The sequence below is a fragment of the Prionailurus viverrinus genome, chromosome A2, assembly GCF_022837055.1.
Source record: "Prionailurus viverrinus isolate Anna chromosome A2, UM_Priviv_1.0, whole genome shotgun sequence".
Classification (NCBI taxonomy): Eukaryota; Metazoa; Chordata; class Mammalia; order Carnivora; family Felidae; genus Prionailurus; species Prionailurus viverrinus.
Genome location: NC_062562.1, coordinates 155630004 through 155649132, shown reverse-complemented (window position 1 = coordinate 155649132; position 19129 = coordinate 155630004). Strand labels below are relative to the sequence as shown.

At 46.2% G+C, this 19129-nt stretch overlaps 1 protein-coding gene across 5 annotated transcripts in view; it reads left to right on the top strand.

Moving 5' to 3' along the window:
• The window catches only part of DENND2A (DENN domain containing 2A), a 102796-nt gene that overhangs the window by 48962 nt on the left and 34705 nt on the right, over positions 1-19129 (top strand). For 3 of the 5 annotated variants that reach the window (XM_047849246.1, XM_047849244.1, XM_047849248.1), the window contains 4 exons: positions 8745-8945; positions 13537-13630; positions 14168-14218; positions 15329-15516. In XM_047849246.1, the coding sequence (XP_047705202.1) occupies positions 8745-8945; positions 13537-13630; positions 14168-14218; positions 15329-15516 (534 nt within the window). The remainder of the gene's footprint in view (positions 1-8744; positions 8946-13536; positions 13631-14167; positions 14219-15328; positions 15517-19129) is intronic. The other 2 variants (XM_047849245.1, XM_047849247.1) reach the window with 2 other exon arrangements.

Below are 19129 nucleotides of genomic sequence, written 5' to 3'. Positions count from 1 at the left end.
TATCTGTGGAGTTGTCTGAATGTGAGTACCTGGAGGGCAAGGTGGAAAACTGACTTTTTTTTTTTTTTTTTTTTTTTACTGAATATCCTTTTGAACCTTTTGAAATTTTGTACTAGGTACACATAGATAATATAACTATACTCATGTGAATGATAACTTCAACTCATTGCCAAGAGGATTGAATTTATATTCCTTAGCTTGGCATTAAATAATCCTTCATAATTGATCCCTGGGCATCCATTATTACCTAATTTCCTACACTTCCTACATACAAAAGCTCCCGTCTAGCAAAGCATACAAATTGCCCCTCTGATACTCTAGGCCCAGATTGACAGACCTTTTCTGTAAAGGACCAGAGGGTAAATATATGAACTCTGTTGTGACTACTCAATGCTGCATTTTAGTGAAAAGCAGCTGTAGACAATATGCAAACAGATGGATGTGCTGTATGTCAATAAAACTTTATTACAGACACCAAATTTTAATTTTACATACTTTTCACATGTCGTGAAATATTACTTATTTTCCAACCATTTAAAAAATGTAAAAACCATTCTTAGCTCGTGGGCTGTATAGAAACAGGTGGTGGGCCAGATGTGGCCCAGAGGCCACATTTGCCCACCCCTGTGTTAGGTCATTTTTATATCTGCTCTTGGCTCTTGTCTTTCTCTCCCCATCCTTTACAACCCAGATCAATCCTGCCTCCTTCAAGAAGTTTCTAGGCCATTTCAGCCACTGGAACTTCTTCCCCTCTTACTCATTGGGCTAAAGTGTTCATTTTACACCAAATTGTGTATACGGCATTATGATATCTCTGACGTTGATGATTTAAAATCTGATTTAAGTCATGTAATGTATCTTAAAAACCTCCCCAGCTAAATTATGAATTCCTGAAGTTCCTCAATATTCTCTTTCTTTGTGTCCGCCATTAGTGGTTGTTCTACAGTGTGTAATTGATGAAGAAATTAAGTAAGGGAAGGCCAAATCCAGGCCCCAGGTGTCAGTTTCAGTCCCATTGCAGGATCTATTTCCAGCCTAAGAAAAGAAGCCATCTTCCTCTCTGGGCTCCATGCATTTGCTGGCAGGTGGGGGGTCCGCACACGAGGCATGCCTTTTGTGCTCAATGGTCACACAGGGAATCTCTCTGCCACCAGTCTTCCTGAAGAGAGTTGAAGGTAGACTCCACCATGAGGGGGTGGATCTTACCTAACCAAGCCGATTACTGTAATTCTTGCCGAAGCCAGTTAACTGCTCTTTTTCTCCTCCTATGGAAGAGTGTTGTCATGAATAATCCAGCACAAGAGATAATTAGCAGAGTTTTCCTACTTGCCTTTGAAATGTGTTTTCAGTAGATATAGATGCCTTCGACATTTAGGAAATCCTTCATTTCCCACAGTGGATAAGTCTGGCTTAAAAGAAGGAAGGCTTTCTCACAACCCAGGGTGCCCTTTCGTGTCCCACCTGGCTCTCCCCTGCTCTCCTCTTCACGCAGGGAATGCACCGCCTGCCCCTTAGGAGCAATGAACAACATCTGCCCCAAGCAACTCTGCAGTTAGAGCTGGGGGCTCCTCCCTGATGCCAGGAAATAAGGACTTAACGGCCCTCTTCTTCCCCTTCCTGCCAGCCAGAGAAAACCTAGGTCCTGTGTCACCAGAGCAGCTAAACACAGTAGGTAACCACCTCCACAAGCCTATCCCTGTCTCCAGTTGCCCAGGGTATGTGTCTGATTGCCGCCGTTCCTGCCAGCTGCTTTCAGCCTTTGCACGTCATCCGCAGGACTCTGTGTCCACGCTCATTCCTCCGCTCTCCCACATCTGGGTATCCGGTTTGTGCCCATTCTGGGGGACAGCTGGAGACTTCACCACTTCCTCCGTTTTAACTCATCAAATATTCATGGAGCATCTGCCGCATCTGGGCTGCACCTGGGACCTTAGAACTGGCGGAAGCAGTCCCTTTGTGGCGACCTCCTCTGTCAGCCTCAGAAAGATCCTGTGACAGCTTCTGGGATTCTCACTTAGTGAGACCGTGCCTGGACCCAGCACAGGGGTAAGGGTCAGCTGGACAGACAGAAAGGAGCAGATGTGCAGATGCTAATGCTTATAGACACACAATGCAAGCTCTTGAGCCGGGGCTATTTTCTTTTCTTGCTATGTGTTACCTCCATCCCCACACCTGGAATAGCACAGTAAATGGAGTAGGAACTAATTTTGATAACAAAGGAAATCGAGGCTAACGTGAGACATTTTTATGTACTGACTCGTAAGACCTAAGGGAAAAAACGTGTCACTAAGTAGCATTCTCTGGTTGCCTGGGGAGCCCACCCACACCATCTCCCACACCAAAAAATCCTGTATCACGTAGCTGTAGCTACAGAGAGGCAGTATCTGGTCGAGTGTGCAAGTTCTAGAGTCTGTCTCCATTCAGAACTTGCTAGCTGAGTGACTTTGGGCAAATGATCTCATCTACACGGATCAGTTTGTCACTGATAAAATAGGAATGATAATAGTATTCTCCTCGTAGGGATTTTATGAAGAGTAATCAAATTAATCCTTGTAAATACTTAGGCTAAGTAGCTACTATTTATGTGCGTTTGGTAATTATATAGAATTGTGCTTTTCAGTATGTGTTCTTTTTTTTAAAAAAAACTTCATTTCCGGGGCGCCTGGGTGGCGCAGTCGGTTAAGCGTCCGACTTCAGCCGGGTCACGATCTCGCGGTCCGTGAGTTCGAGCCCGCGTCAGGCTCTGGGCGGATGGCTCGGAGCCTGGAGCCTGTTTCCGATTCTGTGTCTCCCTCTCTCTCTGCGCCTCTCCCGTTCATGCTCTCTCTCTGCCCCAAAAATAAATAAACGTTGAAAAAAAAATTTTTAATAAAAAAAAAAACTTCATTTCCTAAAAACAGAACATTCTCATCACAAAAAAAGTTTTTGGCGGGGGGGGGGGGCGGGGTGCGCCTGGGTGGCTCAATCAGTTGCGCACCCGACTTCAGCTCAGGTCATGATCTCATAGTTCATGAGTTCAGGCCTCACGCTGGGCTCTGTGCTGACAGCTCAGCCTGGAGCCTGCTTTGGATTTTGTGTCTCCCTCTCTCTCTGCCCTCTGCCCATCATGCTCTCTCTTTCTCAAAAATAAATAAGCATTAAAAAAATTTTTTTTAATTTTTTTTGAGAGAAAGAGAGAGAGGGTGCAAGTGAGCAAGGGGCAGAGAGAGAGAGAGAGAGAGAGAGAGAATATCCCAGGAGGGGCAGAGGAGGAGTTGGGTGTGGGTATGGGTGAGGGAGACAGTGAGAAGCAGGGCTCACCTGAAGCTGGGCTCACGTTTTACCCTAAGCTGAGCTTGAGCTCATGAACCTGAGATCATGACCTGAGCCGAAGTCAGATTAATGACTGAGCCATCCAAAATTTTCTTAAATACTGAAAAGTGTAATGAAGAATATAAAACTCATCCATAATCGGGGATTTTTATTTTTCTTTAATAGATTGTTAGCGCGCGCGCGTGTGTGTGTGTGTGTGTGTGTGTGTGTGTACATAAAAAAGATTTGGGATGATGTCTATATACTGTTGCTGGCCTTTATCCTGAGTATTTCCCCACATCATTAATTTCCTTTTAAAAACAATGTTTGTTGTCTGCCTGGCATTCCATTGTTTAAATTTTTTTTTTTTCAACGTTTATTTATTTTTGGGACAGAGAGAGACAGAGCATGAACGGGGGAGGGGCAGAGAGAGAGGGAGACACAGAATCGGAAACAGGCTCCCGGCTCTGAGCCATCAGCCCAGAGCCTGATGCGGGGCTCGAACTCACGGACTGCGAGATCGTGACCTGGCTGAAGTCGGACGCTTAACCGACTGCGCCACCCAGGCGCCCCGGCATTCCATTGTTTAAATGTAATGTCATCACTTTGTATAATGTCCCAATTGTTAAAATATGCGTGTTTGCTTTCCTATGTACTTCTGTGTGTGTATATTTAAGGAAGTGTTTATGCATTCATGGAAAGATATGCACCTGTGGGTATATATGAGCTAACGGACATGTTTGTGAGAATGACATCTAAGTCCTTAGAGGAGGCCTCTATAAAAGAGACCAGGAATGAGGTTAAGTTAGGTTAGGAAGAGATGGGATATTTGGTATCAAGGGCCCTTTCAGTCTTCTTACATCACTGTCTTCTGAGGCAGTAAGAGAGGGACAAGAGAGGACAGGAAGGAGTTAAGCCACCAGCCACCATTCGCAGACAAGAAGGGTGAATGAGCCCTGGCTTGAGTCCAGGTCAGCTCCCTTTAGGGAGGCATGCAGTTTCCTTGCCACCCCTCTTCCCCACCAAGAAGTCCCCTGGCCAGGGCCCATCACACTTGGTCCCCCAAAATAACTCATGAAGTTTCCACAGAGAGTTCTTGCCTGCTTTTCTTTTTTGGACACCACAGATCTTTTGCTAGGTCCATTCTGTGTGCCTCTGCAACAGCTGGGCCCCTCCCTAGAGGTTATTCCATAGACACAATGGAATTAGGCATATTACCATCAGAGCACATTGGTGTGAGGCTTTCTTTCTTTCTTTTCTAAGTTTATTTTGAGAGAGAGAGCAAGCAGGGGGAGACAGAGAGAAGAGAGAGAGAGAATCCCAAGCAGGCTCCACACTGTCAGCCCAGAGCCAAACACAGGGCAGAGTCTCAAACTCACAAACCACAAGACCATGACCCACGCCAAGCCGAAATCGAGAGTCAAACGCCCAACTGACTGAACCATCCACACGCCCCGAGTGAGGCTTTCTGATCAAAAGCGGGAATCTTATCTGGGCCACAGCCTGATATAATCACCCCTGGGGTCCTATAGTATCTATTCTTTTATACTATCGTTCAGGTTTGACCAACTTCTGCTGGTTGACTGATTTTGTAAATAAAGTTTTTCTGTAACAGCCACGCTCATTCATGCACATATTTGGTATGACTGCTTTTGCACTGCGGTGGCAGAGTCTAGTAGTCGTGACAAAGCCTAAAATATTTACCGTCTGGCCTTTAAGAAAAGGCTTGCCACCCCCTGCTAAGTCCAAGAGTCATACCCTTACCTTCAAAAGCCTTCCACAGATGATTTGATGTCCTCATTGGTGTGTGATCTCTCCCATCTCTTTGGCTGTACTCACTCTAAGCCATGAAGACTCTCTCTGGTCTAATTTGCTCTTCCTCACCGCTATGCCTCTTCTCAGATTGTGCTATCTACTTGAAAACGCTCTACCCCAGAGCCCACTAGGTCCTCTTCTCAGTTAAGTAGCAGCTGAAACTCCACCCCCTCATGAAAGCTCCCTGGACATTTGGGGGCTGATTCTGGGTGCTCTGGAGGGCACACCGGGGCCCCTTTCCCTGGCAGTGTCACCACGGGGAGATGCTGTCACCACGGGGAGATGCAGCCCACGCAGCCTCCCCCAGGTCTCTTGACACCCTTTAGAGAGTTGCGTACCATGTTCTGATTCCGTTCTGTTTTCTTTCTTCTCAGACTTCCTTATCGGTCAAATCTTTGAACAAACACTCTCATACCTAAAAGTCTAATAAAAACAGATGCCTGCTTTTTGCCAACAATGTGATACGTGATTCTAATACAGGGAAAGAATTGGGGCCATTTCCTTGGATTTCACTGCAGATGGAATTTGGTCTCTAAGAAAGCTTCTAGCTATTCCTTCTTTATGTGCTGGTTTAATTATGAAGATGCGCATAGTGAGCAAACCACACTGGCTTTTTCTGCTCAGGGCTTGTGGTGCTAAGCGATTGATTGCTGCCTATAGACTCGTGATACAAACATTGCAGCAGGCCACTTGGGAAGACTAGGAGTCTTTATTCCTAGAAATCTTCAAAAAGAAAAGGTTCTGGAGTTATTGTTACATACTATGTGGAACTAAACAAGAATAGAGAAATCGATGGAACAAAATAAGATGATTCTGTAAGAGTTTAAGATATAATAAATGTTGCCTTGTAATCTGATAGGAAAAGAAAGACTTATTTATCAAATGGAATAGAGATAAGGTAGCTTTGGGGGAAAAAAATCACTTTAGACTAACATGCAATAAAATAAATGACTGATGGATTAATAAATAAAATATGTTAAGGGGCACCTGGGTGGCTCAGTCAGTTGAGTGTCTGACTTCAGCCCAGGTCACAATCTTGCAGTTTATGAGTTCGAGCCCCACATCAGGCTTGCTGGTCTCAATGCATAGCCTACTTCAGATCATCTGTCCCCCTCTCTCTGTCCCTCCCTCGCTCGTGTTTTCTCTCTCAAAAATAAAACATTAAAAAAATGTTCGAAATAAGCTAAGAAAATCCACAAGAAAATGGAATTAAATATGTATTAAACCTCTAAAAATATATAGACTTTCTAGGCAAAGAGAGGCAAGATGTAAATCATTCACAAAGGAAAAGATGAACAGATTTTCATATACGAAGATTTCACATGATCTTAAAAAAAAACATGGAAAAAACACACAACAAAACTGACAAATAGTTCATATCTGCTCTACATAAAGAGTTCTTCCAAATTAATAAGAAAAATACTAGGAACTCAAAAGATAAATAGGCAACATAAACAATATACTAAAGAAAAAAGCAGTTAGCATATTAAAGTATGAAAAAATGAGAAAAACTATAGTGTATCAGGTATTTTGCTAGGTACTTTATATACCTTTAGCCCATCAAATGCATTAACTCATTAATTCATTTTTAAAAACAGACTTTGCAGCTATAATTATAATACAGTGTGCATCCTGGAAGTACCTTTAGAAAGAAGATAGTCCAAGTAGTTTTTAAATTTTATTAGTATCTCTTATTTCAGTGTTAATATATTCGTATGGCTTAAACTTTGAGGAGTATTAAAGGTGTACAGTGAAAAGTCTTCCTCTGGCCCCTGGCCCTCCATCTCTGTCCCCCAGAAGAACCACTGTTAGTTTCTGATGTGTCCTTCAGAACTCTCCTCTGCATACACCAGCAGGGTAGCTCCTTAAAACACACACACATCAGCATGTTATGCCAACTTTTCTACACTTTGCTTTTCATGCTTTAACAACAGACATCCGGGGCGTCTGGGTGGCTCAGTCAGTTGAGCGTCCGACTTTGGCTCAGGTCATGATCTCAAGCCCCACGTCAGGCTCTGTGCTGACAGCTCAAAGCCTGGAACGTGCTTCGTGGATTCTGTGTCTCCCTCTCTCTCTGCCCTTCCCCCGCTCGTACTCTGTCCCTCTCTCTCTCTCTGTCTCCCCAAAATAAGTAAAACATTAAAAAATATATACATATATACATCTGAGAGAACTTTCCATATGAGTACATTAAGATTTTTCTTACACGTGCATCGTATTCCATTCTGTAGATGTACCAGATTTTATTTGACCAGCTTCTGCTGATGGACATCGTTTCCAGTATTTTGTGTACTTGTATTTTACAAGCCATCTCACAGGGTACAATACGGTTTGCACAGTATAGCTTGCCTCGTACAGTATAACTTTGCCCAGGTCTGGGTATATGGGTAGGGCCCATTCCTGGAGATGGAATTACTGGGTGAAGCAGCATGTGCATTTGTAATTTCGTTGACACTGCTCCATCGCCCTCCATAGAATTATACCAATTTCTAGTCCCACCAGCAGTGTTCGAAAGTGTGAACGGGACTCACCAATAACTCCGGTGAGTTACCAAATTTATCTTCGCTAATCTTAGAGGGAAAAATGTCTCTTTGATGGAGTTTTCATTTTCTTTTCTCTTATGAGTAAAGCTAAGAATCGTTTTCCATATCTAAGCATCATTGTCTTTCTTTATTTTATAAATTTTTCATCCCTATCTTTTTGCCTGTTTGCCTTTTCATTAATTTATGTGTTACAAAAATGAGTTCTAGAGGGAGTTAATTTTAACCCACTGGGCCACCCAGGCACCGCTAGGGGAGTTAATTTTATTTTATTTTTTTTTAATTTTTTTTTTTAACGTTTATTTATTTTTGAGACAGAGAGAGACAGGGCATGAACCGGGGAGGGTCAGAGAGAGGGAGACACAGAATCTGAAACAGGCTCCAGGCTCTGAGCTGTCAGCACAGAGCCCGACGCGGGGCTCGAACTCACGGACCACGAGATCATGACCTGAGCCGAAGTCAGACGCTTAACCGACTGAGCCACCCAGGCGCCCCTAGGGGAGTTAATTTTAAATCAGTACAAGATGGCAGAGGGGGACCAGACAGCATGGACCAGGGCCTGTGGAGCCCACAGACCAGCGACCCAACACCAGGGTTAACCACATCTCTTCCGCAACCTTCCTAATACATATTTAAAAATTGGTGGTATATAAAAAAGAAAAAGAAGATCTGTAAGTTGCAGGGTTTTTGGTTTTGGGGTTTTTTGCTTTTTTACTTTTGACCTTAAAGCAGCTCATTTTTAGAGATAAGACCCCGAGGCTTAGGAAGTGAAGCTCCTTGTATAGGAGGTCCTCAGCTTACCAGCGGGCAGGGGTCAAAACCAGGCTTAGGTCTTCTGACTCCCAGTCCGGTGGGTGTTAGTTGGCTGAGCTCCTGATTTGTACAGGTAAGAGAGCCAGGGTACTCCCGCTTGTCTAAAAGGAGACTGGATTGGGTGTGCGTCCTTTGTCATCTTCATGCAGACAGACTCAGCCTACCCTGGGAACAGACACCAGCTTTCCCTCTCCATCTCATGGTCTGTATCACTGGCACCCCCAGCCATCTCCCAGTTAGTCCCTTTGTATTTATTTGCTCTTCTTTTCTCCTTTCCCCTCCCAGCAGTCATTGTCCAAACCTGCTTTTTTCCGGCAAAATTCAGAGAGAAGGAACTTCAAACTGCTGGACACTAGGAAGCTGAGTCGGGATGGATATGGGTCCCCTTCCAAAATCAGCCCCCCCTCCACCCCCAGCAGCCCTGATGACACTTTCTTTAACCTTGGAGATCCGCAGAATGGCAGGAAGAAGAGAAAGATACCCAAGGTAAGGCTTGCAGCAAACTTCGTGTGCAGATAGGTCCCCTTTCCTGCAAAGGAGGGCTGCAGAGGAATCTGGGCAGAGAACTGAACACTCGGCCGTCTTCTGCCTGCCTCATCACAGGCCAGGCAGCAGGCTGGAGTGTCTGAGCCTTTGTCATGATAGTTACTGTGGTCCTGTAGCCTTCCTCTTAGCCCTTCCTCTCCCAGCCTCAGCTCTGCTTGTGATTCCACACCACATTTCCAATGCCCCTCCTCCAAGGGCCTCAAAAAGCAGAGCTCCGTTCCTTGTGCTGTGACTCAGACTTTGGTGAACACCAGCTACAGAGGTGGCATCGTGTGAAGCCTGTGCTCTGGGCCAGCACTTGTCAAAAATATATCTTTCCTGGCTCTTTTCTTTGAGAGAGAGAGAACCCGAGCAGGGGAGAAGCAGAGGGAGATAATCCCCAATAGGCTCCACGCCCAGCACAAGCCCAATGCTGGGTTCAGTCTCACAACCGTGAGATCATGACCTGAGCCGAAATCAAGAGTCACGCTTCACTGACTGAGCCACCCAGGTGCCCCTTTGCTGCCTCTTTTCAACCGGAAAGGTAAAACATCAAAGGATGTTTCCCTTTCCTCAGCTCCAGCCCTGCTGTGCTGGTCCCTCTTCACTGGCCACTTGGGTACCAACTTCCTATGAGAACTTTTAGAGCAGGAACTCCTCATTTCAGAATACATGGATGGATGGATGGGATTTAGAAGTCATGAAACCAACAATATCATGTAAAATTTTGTGTGGAGAGTTTTGGGCGGATAGATGGAAGAGGGAGAAGATGGTCTATAGGTTTCATCAGATTTCTCAAAGTGATGCATTGACCTGAAAGTCATGGGACATTTACAAGCTGGTTCCTCCTGACAGTTTGGTTAATCAGTATTTTGAGCCATAATTTCACCCCTACCACACCCGTTCCCAACATTCTCATTCAAGTGAAGTGAAGTCACCTTGACAATCAGAGTGCGTTCTGAAGAGTAAGGGCAGCCAGTAAGTTCAGGTGATTGAGAAAAGACTAAAACCCACAGCCTGGTAGGAGGGGGTTGTAGGTGGAACAGGGGAGAAGACATCTTGCTGACAGAGGGCAACTGGAGGGGCCAGGGTGGAGCCAGGCCTCCTCCTTCTTCTGCTCTCCTTGTTGGGCCTTGTCCTGCCCAGAGTGTGGTGCAGGTTGCATACGGATTATTTGATGTTTGCTGAATGAGCTCCACTAACACAGGGACCCAGTCTCTTTCAGCACAGACTCACTCCCGGGCGTCCCGTCGACTGCCTTCCACAGTCACTGTCCTGTGCTATCGTGATAGCTGCTCCGGGGCCCCCAAAGTGTGGCATCTCTGGGCCCTCCCTTAACTCCCCTTCTGCTTTTTCTGGGACTGTTCACAGGCCTCTGAAATATCAAAATCCTACATTTGCAGAATAATTAAAAGTGACCGTTCACATCTGTACTGACAGCCTTACCATTATTTTAACAAATGAAACAGAGATAGTCAAATGAATTACGTGTTGGGTTAAAAGAGCTTTAACACAACTCTAAGTTTGAGTACATGATTTTCTTACCAAGCATTTAACCTGTCTTCTACCCCTGTCCTTTTACCCATCACCCCTCCATGTACTATTTTAATATCTTTTATTTAATTATTAGAAAAAAATTGTTTAAAATTTTTTTTTTGTTTTTAATGTTTATTTTTGAGAGAGAGCGTGAGCGGGCAAGAGGTAGAGAGAGAGGGAGACACAGAATCCAAAGCAGGCTCCAGGCCCCGGGCTGTTAGCACAGAGCCCGACGTGAGGCTCCAACCCACTAACTGCGAGATCATGACCCGAGCCAAAGTCGGACGCTTAACCGACTGAGCCACCCAGGCGCCCATTTTTTTTAATTTGAGAAAGAGAACACAAGTCGGGGAGAGGAGTAGAGGGAGAGGGAGAATCCTAAGCAGGCCCCATGCTCAGTGCAGAGCCCTTTGTGGGGCTCAATACCACAACCCTGGGACCAAGACCTGAGCTGAAATCAAGAGTCAGACACTCAACCGACTGAGCCACCCAGGCGCTTCTAATATTTTTTAAAGGTTTTTTGAGACTGAGGGAAAGAGAATGCATGTGTGCATCTTATGAAAGTAGAGGTGGAGGGAAAGCAGGGCTAGTGCTGCCGCTGTGTATGTGTTTAATTTGCAAATGCAGCAGTTCGTTCCATGTTAAGATACTGCCTGAAATGGAAGTGTCACCGGCACTTACACAGTGCACAGGCACTTGGCCTGCCCCTCCCCCACTCATGCTCTGTCTCCCTCTCCCTCAAAAAAAAAAACATTAAAAAAATAAAATAGTACATTCACACTGTTATACAACCATCACCACCATCCATCTACAGAACTTTCCATCTCCCCAAATAGAAACTCTGTACCCGTGAAACACTAACTCCCCATTCCACCCTCCCCCCCAGCCTCTGGCAACCACTGTTCTTCTGCTTTCTGTCTGTACAAATTAGCCTATTCTAGGAACCTTACGTAAGTAGAATCTTACAATCTTTATCCTTTTGTGACTGACTTATTTCACTTAGCATAACATCCTCAAGTTTCATTTATGTTCGAGCATGTGCCCAAACTCCCTTCCTTTTGAAGGCTGAATAATATTCCATTGTACGTACCACATTTGGTTTATCCATTCATCCCTTGATCGACATTTGGATGTTTTCACTTCCTGGCTATTGTGAATAATACTAGCATCTCATTTATGCATTGTCTTATTCCATAGGAAATGGGGCTAGCATTAATATTCCAGTGGTTAGAACATGTGTGAAAACCAGCAAGTGCCATTTCATGGGTCTGAGCTCTGAAGCAAATGGCTGCTTCATAAGAACAAATATAAATAAGCCACACTGCAGGGATTAGGCGGTGAAGGCAGAGACCTCATTCAGGTCAAGGCAAAGCCAGGACAGGGTTAGGAATGAGGAATTCACCAAGAGAGCTGTCAAGGCCAGTGTTGGGCCACCTCGCAGGACCCAGAGTGTGCAGGTGTGCAAAGATGTGGCAGGGCAGTGTCCTAACAGTCTGCAGAGCTGAGGGGCCGGGGCCCAGGCCCGCCACAAGGAGACCTGGAGAATGAGCCACCTTCCTCCATTGGTGGTCCAGCACTCCAGCTTGTGGAGAGGAGCTGCTGAGCTGCTTCAGGGAGTGGGACAGAGGGACGGAGGGCAGAGATGGGGATTGGCAACAGCTAACCCACTGTGCCCACCTGCATGCCCATCACCCAGTTCATCATAGCACATCCTCTCTCCAGTTCTTCCAGTGCAAAAAAGAATATAAAACTTTTCAAGGCAGCTTATAAACACAGCTTCCCTTTAAAATCACCAGTTGGGGCGTGGAGGGGGGGGGTGGCGCCGGGGTGGCTCAGTCAGTTGACCGTCCGACTTCGACTCAGGTCATGATCTCACGGTTCGTGAGTTCGAGCCCCGCATGGGGCTCTGTGCTGACAGCTCAGAGCCTGGAATCTGTTTCAGATTCTGTGTCTCCCTCTCTCTCTGGCCCTTCCCCTCTTAAGCTCTCTCTCTCTCTCTCTCTCTCTCTCTCTCTCTCTCAAAAATAAACATTAAAAAAATTTTTTTTTAATAAAAACAAAATAAAATAAAATCACCAGTTGGGGAGTACCGAGCCAACTCAGTCAGAAGAACGTGTGGCTCTTGATCTCAGGGTAATGGGTTCAAGCCCCAGGTTGGGTGTAGAGATTACTAGGGAAAATAAACTTAAAAAAAATAATAAATTCACCAGTTGGTTTGCCTTGACTATACACAGGTAGACTTCCCTTCCTCGCAACCAGGTGGAGCCCAGGAGGCTTCCACTGGTGAAATTTGCAGGTGCCGTAAAGCCTGGTGGGAAGCGACCCAGGGCTTCAGTCGCCCGATGGGTCTGCTAGAGTCAGCCTGGAAAATGTGCTGCTCAGTAGTGGTGCCTGCCGAGCGGTAAGAGAGATCATGGAAGGCCTTACAAGTGTGGATGAGCATTCCTCCGCAGGAAGGGTGGTATGCGGGGTGCAGGGCATGGCTATGCAGCCCTGAGCTAGAACTCGAAAGCTGCTGTAATCCCTGCCCGCTTGCTGCCCACAGCTGCTCACACAGTCTTTGGCGTGCTTCCTACAAAACGGGCCCTGCCCGGGAAGCTTTTTATTTTTGCTGTCTCTTCCCTTTTCTTCCCCCACCACTGCCCCCCACCCCGGGGGGCACAAAGACTGCTCCCAAATCACAGTGACATCGCAGCATCGAAGGGGGAGCGACTGTCGCACAATTAGCCAATGAAATTGCCTCCCTGTGTCTCAGCTGGATGTGTTAGTATATTCAGACCTCCCCTGTTCATACATCAGGGAGGCTGGCGGCCTCCTTTACTGTCCTCGACAGTCCTGTTCCTGTCTGGTAGAAAGGAGTAATTGAGAGATGCCAGCGGGCCCGTGGAAAGCAGCCCCTCCCTCCTCCTTTCCCGGCCTTCCGTCGTCCTGGAAGAGAACGAGCAGCAAAGGAATCCCAGCTGCACATGGAGAGGAAGCCACTAACACTGGCTTTTCTTCTCCCGGTGTCTGGCAGTTGGTATTGCGAATCAATGCCATTTACGAGGCCCGAAGAGGAAAGAAACGTGTGAAGAGGCTGTCCCAGTCAACAGAGAGCAACTCAGGAAAAGGTATGACCCCCTGCCACCATCACTCGCGCCCCATCAATCTGAAAACAGATTCTTCCTAAAAGAGGCTTCCTGTGGTTCAGAGCTGGCTCACCAAAGATGAGAACAAGTCAGCCCTTTGTAAGAATCTCCTGTTGTCCACAGGACAGCGAGGACCCAGGAAAGACCTCAGCCTGGTGGCCTGTCCCGTGGTCCTTTGACTGTCCACCCATCAAGTCAGCCCAGTGCCGCATGCTCTGAGCTCACCATGGGAGCAGTTCTCTTTGCTTAGCACACATACAAGGAGCCAGTCTCTTTGGCTGTATTGTTTTGATATAGGTACCATCTGAACTAGAGCCGCATTCACGTGGAAGTACATTTAGTTGGACAAAGACATAGTTTGTCCATGACATTTAAATTGACAAAAAGAAAATAGCCCCTCTGAAGTAGAAATCTTGGATTTACGTGACTGCATGGAAAAAGTTTCCTGTGTTAGAAAAACTCACACATGCAATTTTCTTCTATTGCCGTTTTTTGTTTGTTTGTTGTTTTTCTGTCCAGTGACAGATGAGAACAGTGAGTCTGACAGCGACACCGAGGAGAAACTGAAAGGTGAGAAGAGCAGGTGGTGTACAGGGCGCATGCAGATGGCTGTGGCGTTTCCTGCTTAACGTGGGAGACAGGACAGAGTGTCCTCGCACGAGCTGGTTGGGAAAGGCATGAATGTGAGGGGACAGGGGACCCACAGGGTTGCTCAGGGGCCGGTCAGTCCTGAGCATGACCAGGTAGGACCTGTTCGGTCACTGAGCCTGTGGCTCCAGAGATCCAGGGTGGATACCACTGCAGTGGCCCCCATTCCTATGCCTTTCCGTTATCGGTGTTTTCCACTGCTGGCCTGGGACTCCAGGCACCTGGGCTCTTGTCCCACTCCCATGAAAGTTGCTGTAAGATCAGGAGGAAATCACTTAAGATCTCAGGGCCTCTATTCCTCGTCTTCCAAATGAAGTCACTGAAGTAATTGGTCTCTGTAGATCTAAATTCATTGACTTCGGTGTAGGCTTTAGTGAGTTTTCCACAATTTCTCAGACCCGGGGTGGAGGGAAGCCAAAGAAAGCCATAGCCCAGGGCTGCTGAGGGAGGTGATGGGGACCGGTCTGCTTGGCATCCCTGCCTCATTCACCTCTCATGCCCACCTGCTCCCCGGCCCACCTCAAGAATGAAGCAAGTCCGTTTCCATCACATAGAATGATGGCAGGAGGGAAGGTGGGTGGGAGCTCTGAGTTAGTCATGTCTCTGCCTGTTCTGTCACACAGATGTTCACAAAGTTCCCCGCTCCAAAAGCCTTGTGGTCTGGATTGTGTCACATCCCACAAACTGGAAGATGAAGGGAATAAGTGAGGGGAGGAGTCAGCGTCCCCCACCCCATCTGACAGAGGGACGCAAAGATTACTCAAACCACTGCACCAAGTCCACACAACAGACCCATGGCTGAGCAGAGCCCCCGCGTCCCGGGCTTCTGCGCCCCCCACGAGCCGGGTGGCCTATCCAGTGTGGCTCGCCCTGAAGTTGGCAGGGACCCCAAACAAAGGGCTCTGAGCTAATTTGTTAAATGCGGGAACACTTTTTTAGGATTGGAAGGAACACACAGGCTGTCACAGCCCCGTGCAGTGCCTCGTTGGGAAGACAGTGGCACGCTGGCACTCACTGTCCCTGTCCCCCTAGCTCACAGTCAGCGCCTGGTCAATGTGAAGTCACGCCTGAAGCAGGCTCCGAGATACCCATCCCTTGACCGGGAGCTCATGGAGTACCAGCAGAGGCAGCTGTTCGAGTACTTTGTGGTCGTGTCACTGCATAAGAAGCAGGCCGGGGCTGCGTATGTGCCAGAACTCACCCAGCAGTTCCCTCTCAAGGTATGGGCCCGGCCTCTGTGGCCTGCCAGGGGACTGTGGCGTTCTTGCCAACTTCGTGCTGGTATTCGTGGTTTCCGGGAGGTGTGGGAGTCTGAGGAGCGCTTGGTGTCTGGAATCTTGAACGCGGGTCGTAACTAGGGTATATCAAATGCAAAAAGCTGCTGCTGGAGAACTTGGGAGGTCCCAAGAGGTGGGAGATTCAGAGACTCACAAGTATGGACAAAAACACTGACTCACTTCCTGTGGTCACTGTGCTGTCCCTACCAGCTTCTTCGTCCTCCCTGTCTCCCTATGCAGCCACATCTCTCCCCACGCTATCCTAGAAGCCTCTTTCCCATCAGCCACATGACTGTCCCCTGGGAGTGTGTGTTTGCTGAACATCTGTGCGTGTGCTGTGCACCTCTGGGTGTGCACCAGGTGTGCTAGGATCCCGTTCTAAGTCTAACATGGTTCGCGGCTGTGTGGATGTGGCTTTACCATACATTAAATCAGGTACCCAAAATGCACTGGCACTCAATAAAGCCTAAAATAGCATGGCCAATAATATATATATATATATATTGTTCTTAGTCTTTGACATCACTGTTAAATGGGTTCCACCACATTTCAATTCAGTCCACCCAGAATTTACTGAGACCCTATTACATTCAAGCTGTTTTCTGCTTGGCCCTACTGTTATAAAGATGAGCAGAATATGTTTTCCGTCCTTAAGGAGCTTACACTCTGACAGGAGGTCATAAGATAAGCATACAAAGACTCATGAGGCAGAATGTGACACTGTACGTGGCCTTCAGACAATGAAGGTGTTCAGAGACAGGAAGAGGGGAGGGAGGATGTGTCCTGGTCCCCTGAGGGCCTCCTTCTGCTGCCACTGCCCAAGCATAATCCCAGCATCTATTCTGGGCCAGCTTCCTTCTGTCCTGTCCACTGTGGTCCAGTGCAGTAATCAGGTCCTTGGAGTTTAGGACGGAAACTAGGTATCACTGAAGGAAATCATGGGCACCGGCCCTCCGGACTGGCTCTGTTCACCTGCGTCCAGCTGACCTCCAGGGATGGTGTCCAGAAAACCCCAAAGCTATGAGTATGCCCACATTTCGTTGAGGCCCACACGGAGCAAGCACCCAGGCACAGAGGACTGTTCTTTTATCCTGTTTACTTCCCTCGGGGCCTAGCACAGTGTTGTACTCGTGGCAATATTTAATCAGTGTTTCAGGAATAAAGGCCTTAATTCATGAATTAATGATTGAATCACTATAACTATTGAATGCTTATAGTTTCCAACCTGGAATCCCCAGGCTCCTAGACATCCACATAAAACTTTTGAGCGGAAACATGTATAGTCATTGTTGGAAAGGGGACCAATCTGGAAATGTATCAAGAAAAAGTCCTCTATAATCCCACTCCACAGAGATCATTGCTGTTAGCATTTTGTTATGTTTCCTCCCAGACTTTTCTCATAGTGTAATTTTCTTTCTTTTTTTTTCATTTTTTAAAATTTGTTAAAGTTTATTTTTGAGACAGAGAGACAGAGCATGAGCAGGGGAGGGGCAGAGAGAGAAAGAGGTAGACACAGAATGTGAAACAGGCTCCAGGCTCTGAGCTGTCAGCACAGAGCCCCACGTGGGGCTCGAACTCACAAACCACGAGATCATAACCTGAGCTGATGTCAGACACTTAACCTACTGAGCCACCCAGAACCCCTCTCATAGTGTAATTTTCTAACAAAATTGATATTGTACGTTGTATAATCTTTGCATCGTGTTTTCTAAATGTACCATTATTTATAAACATATTTCCTATAAATTCTAAAACATGTTTTTAATTATATAAAGCTTTGTTATGTGGGTATGCCCTATTTAACCAGTCTCTTTCTGCTGGAAATGTATCTTGTTGCCAGTGTTTCTTTACATTTCTATTTTGAATGCTGTGTGATCATTCTGTGCATGCATTTTTACAGATCAGGCTATTTTATATCTTCTTGCCTTTGCTTCCTCCTTTCTCCTCCCTTCTAACTTTTTCTTATGGTTTTTATCCCCCACTTCTAGGGTCACCTTGACCAAGATTTCCCCTCCATACTTGCACACTAGAGATCATGCCTGCCATGTTCCATTAAAATGCTTGATATCATGTAATTATCTTTATGACAGTTCATGCAGACTGGGATATTTTCCAGCCATTTATGATCGCTTGTATTTGTGAGAGACCTCTTTATGTCTCACTTCCCATAAATGAGCTTGTGTGCATGTAAGAGCACCCATGTACACATATGGGTTGATAACGCCTATGTTGATGACAACATGTGTAGGTACATGTGTGTACACACGTATGTGTGTTGTGCATGTGATCTGAGGGTGGGCGCATCCACAAGGATGGGCCAAGTCAAAAAGTGCTGGAACTCGCCTCCCTACAAGGCCTACTCTTTAGTTCTCTAAGGGTTTCCACTGTGGAAAAATGTCATTGTTCTTTCCTTTTGTATTCTTTGGAGTTTATGGGCCTTCACTCTGTGATGATTAATGACCCCTTCCAGCAACTACACCCAGCAGGTATTTGCCTCTCTGTGAGATTATCCAAGGGTAGCCAAAATTAATGCTTTGGCAATGGTCTGAGCTAGTGAATTATCAACTCAAGAACTGCTCCTGGACAAGCTGGAATCTCGTTTGTTATGTTTCATCATGGATGGAAGAGGGAACCATTATTCTCTCAGTAGTGACTATTGATTCTGAAGAACAAAAACCAAAGGACAATTAATGACTGGCTTTAGGTCTATAAATGGTGGCTGTGTTTCATTCACTGATAGTTGTCTCAACCATTAATATTAGTAGCAACTTTAATTATATTTGCTCTAGCCCAAGGGGAATCATACTAGAAGTAGGTTTTATTTTTCTAGTTTGTTTTTTTTATATATTTTTAATGTTTTTTCATTTTTGAGAGACAAAACACAAGCAGGGGAGGGGCAGAGAGAGAGGGAGATACAGAATCTTAAGCAGGCCCCAGGCTCTGAGCTGTCAGCACAGAACCTGACACGGAGCCCAAACTGACAAACGACGAAGCCGAAGTTGTACGCTTAACTGACTGAGCCACCCAGGCGCCCTTAATTTGTTCTGTTTTTTAACAAGAGGATATTCATCCAGTCTATGATGTCAGATAAAGCAGAGAGAGACAGAGACTGAGAGACTAGAGATTAAGATTCCTGGGGCACCTGGGTGGCTCAGTCGGTTAAGCGTCCAACTTCAGCTCAGGTCATGGATCTCACAGTTCTTGGGTTCAAGCCCCCTGTCAGGCTTTATGCTGACAGCTCATAGCCTGGATCCTGCTTCAGATTCTGTCTCTCCCTCTCTCTCTTTGCCCACCCCCCCCCCCCCCACACACACACACTCTGTCTCTCTCTCTCTTTCAGAAATAAGCATTTAAAAAAATTAAAAAAAAAAAAAAAAAAAGATTCCTAGCTAGATTCCACACAAGTTGTGTGATCATGGGCAAGTCACTTAACACATTAGGGTTTATTTCCTTATCTCTTAGATAAGAATGTCATGGAGTGCCTGGTGGCTCAGTCAGTTAAACGTCCAACTTCAGCTCAGATCATGATCCCATGGTTTGTGGGTTCGAGCCCCAT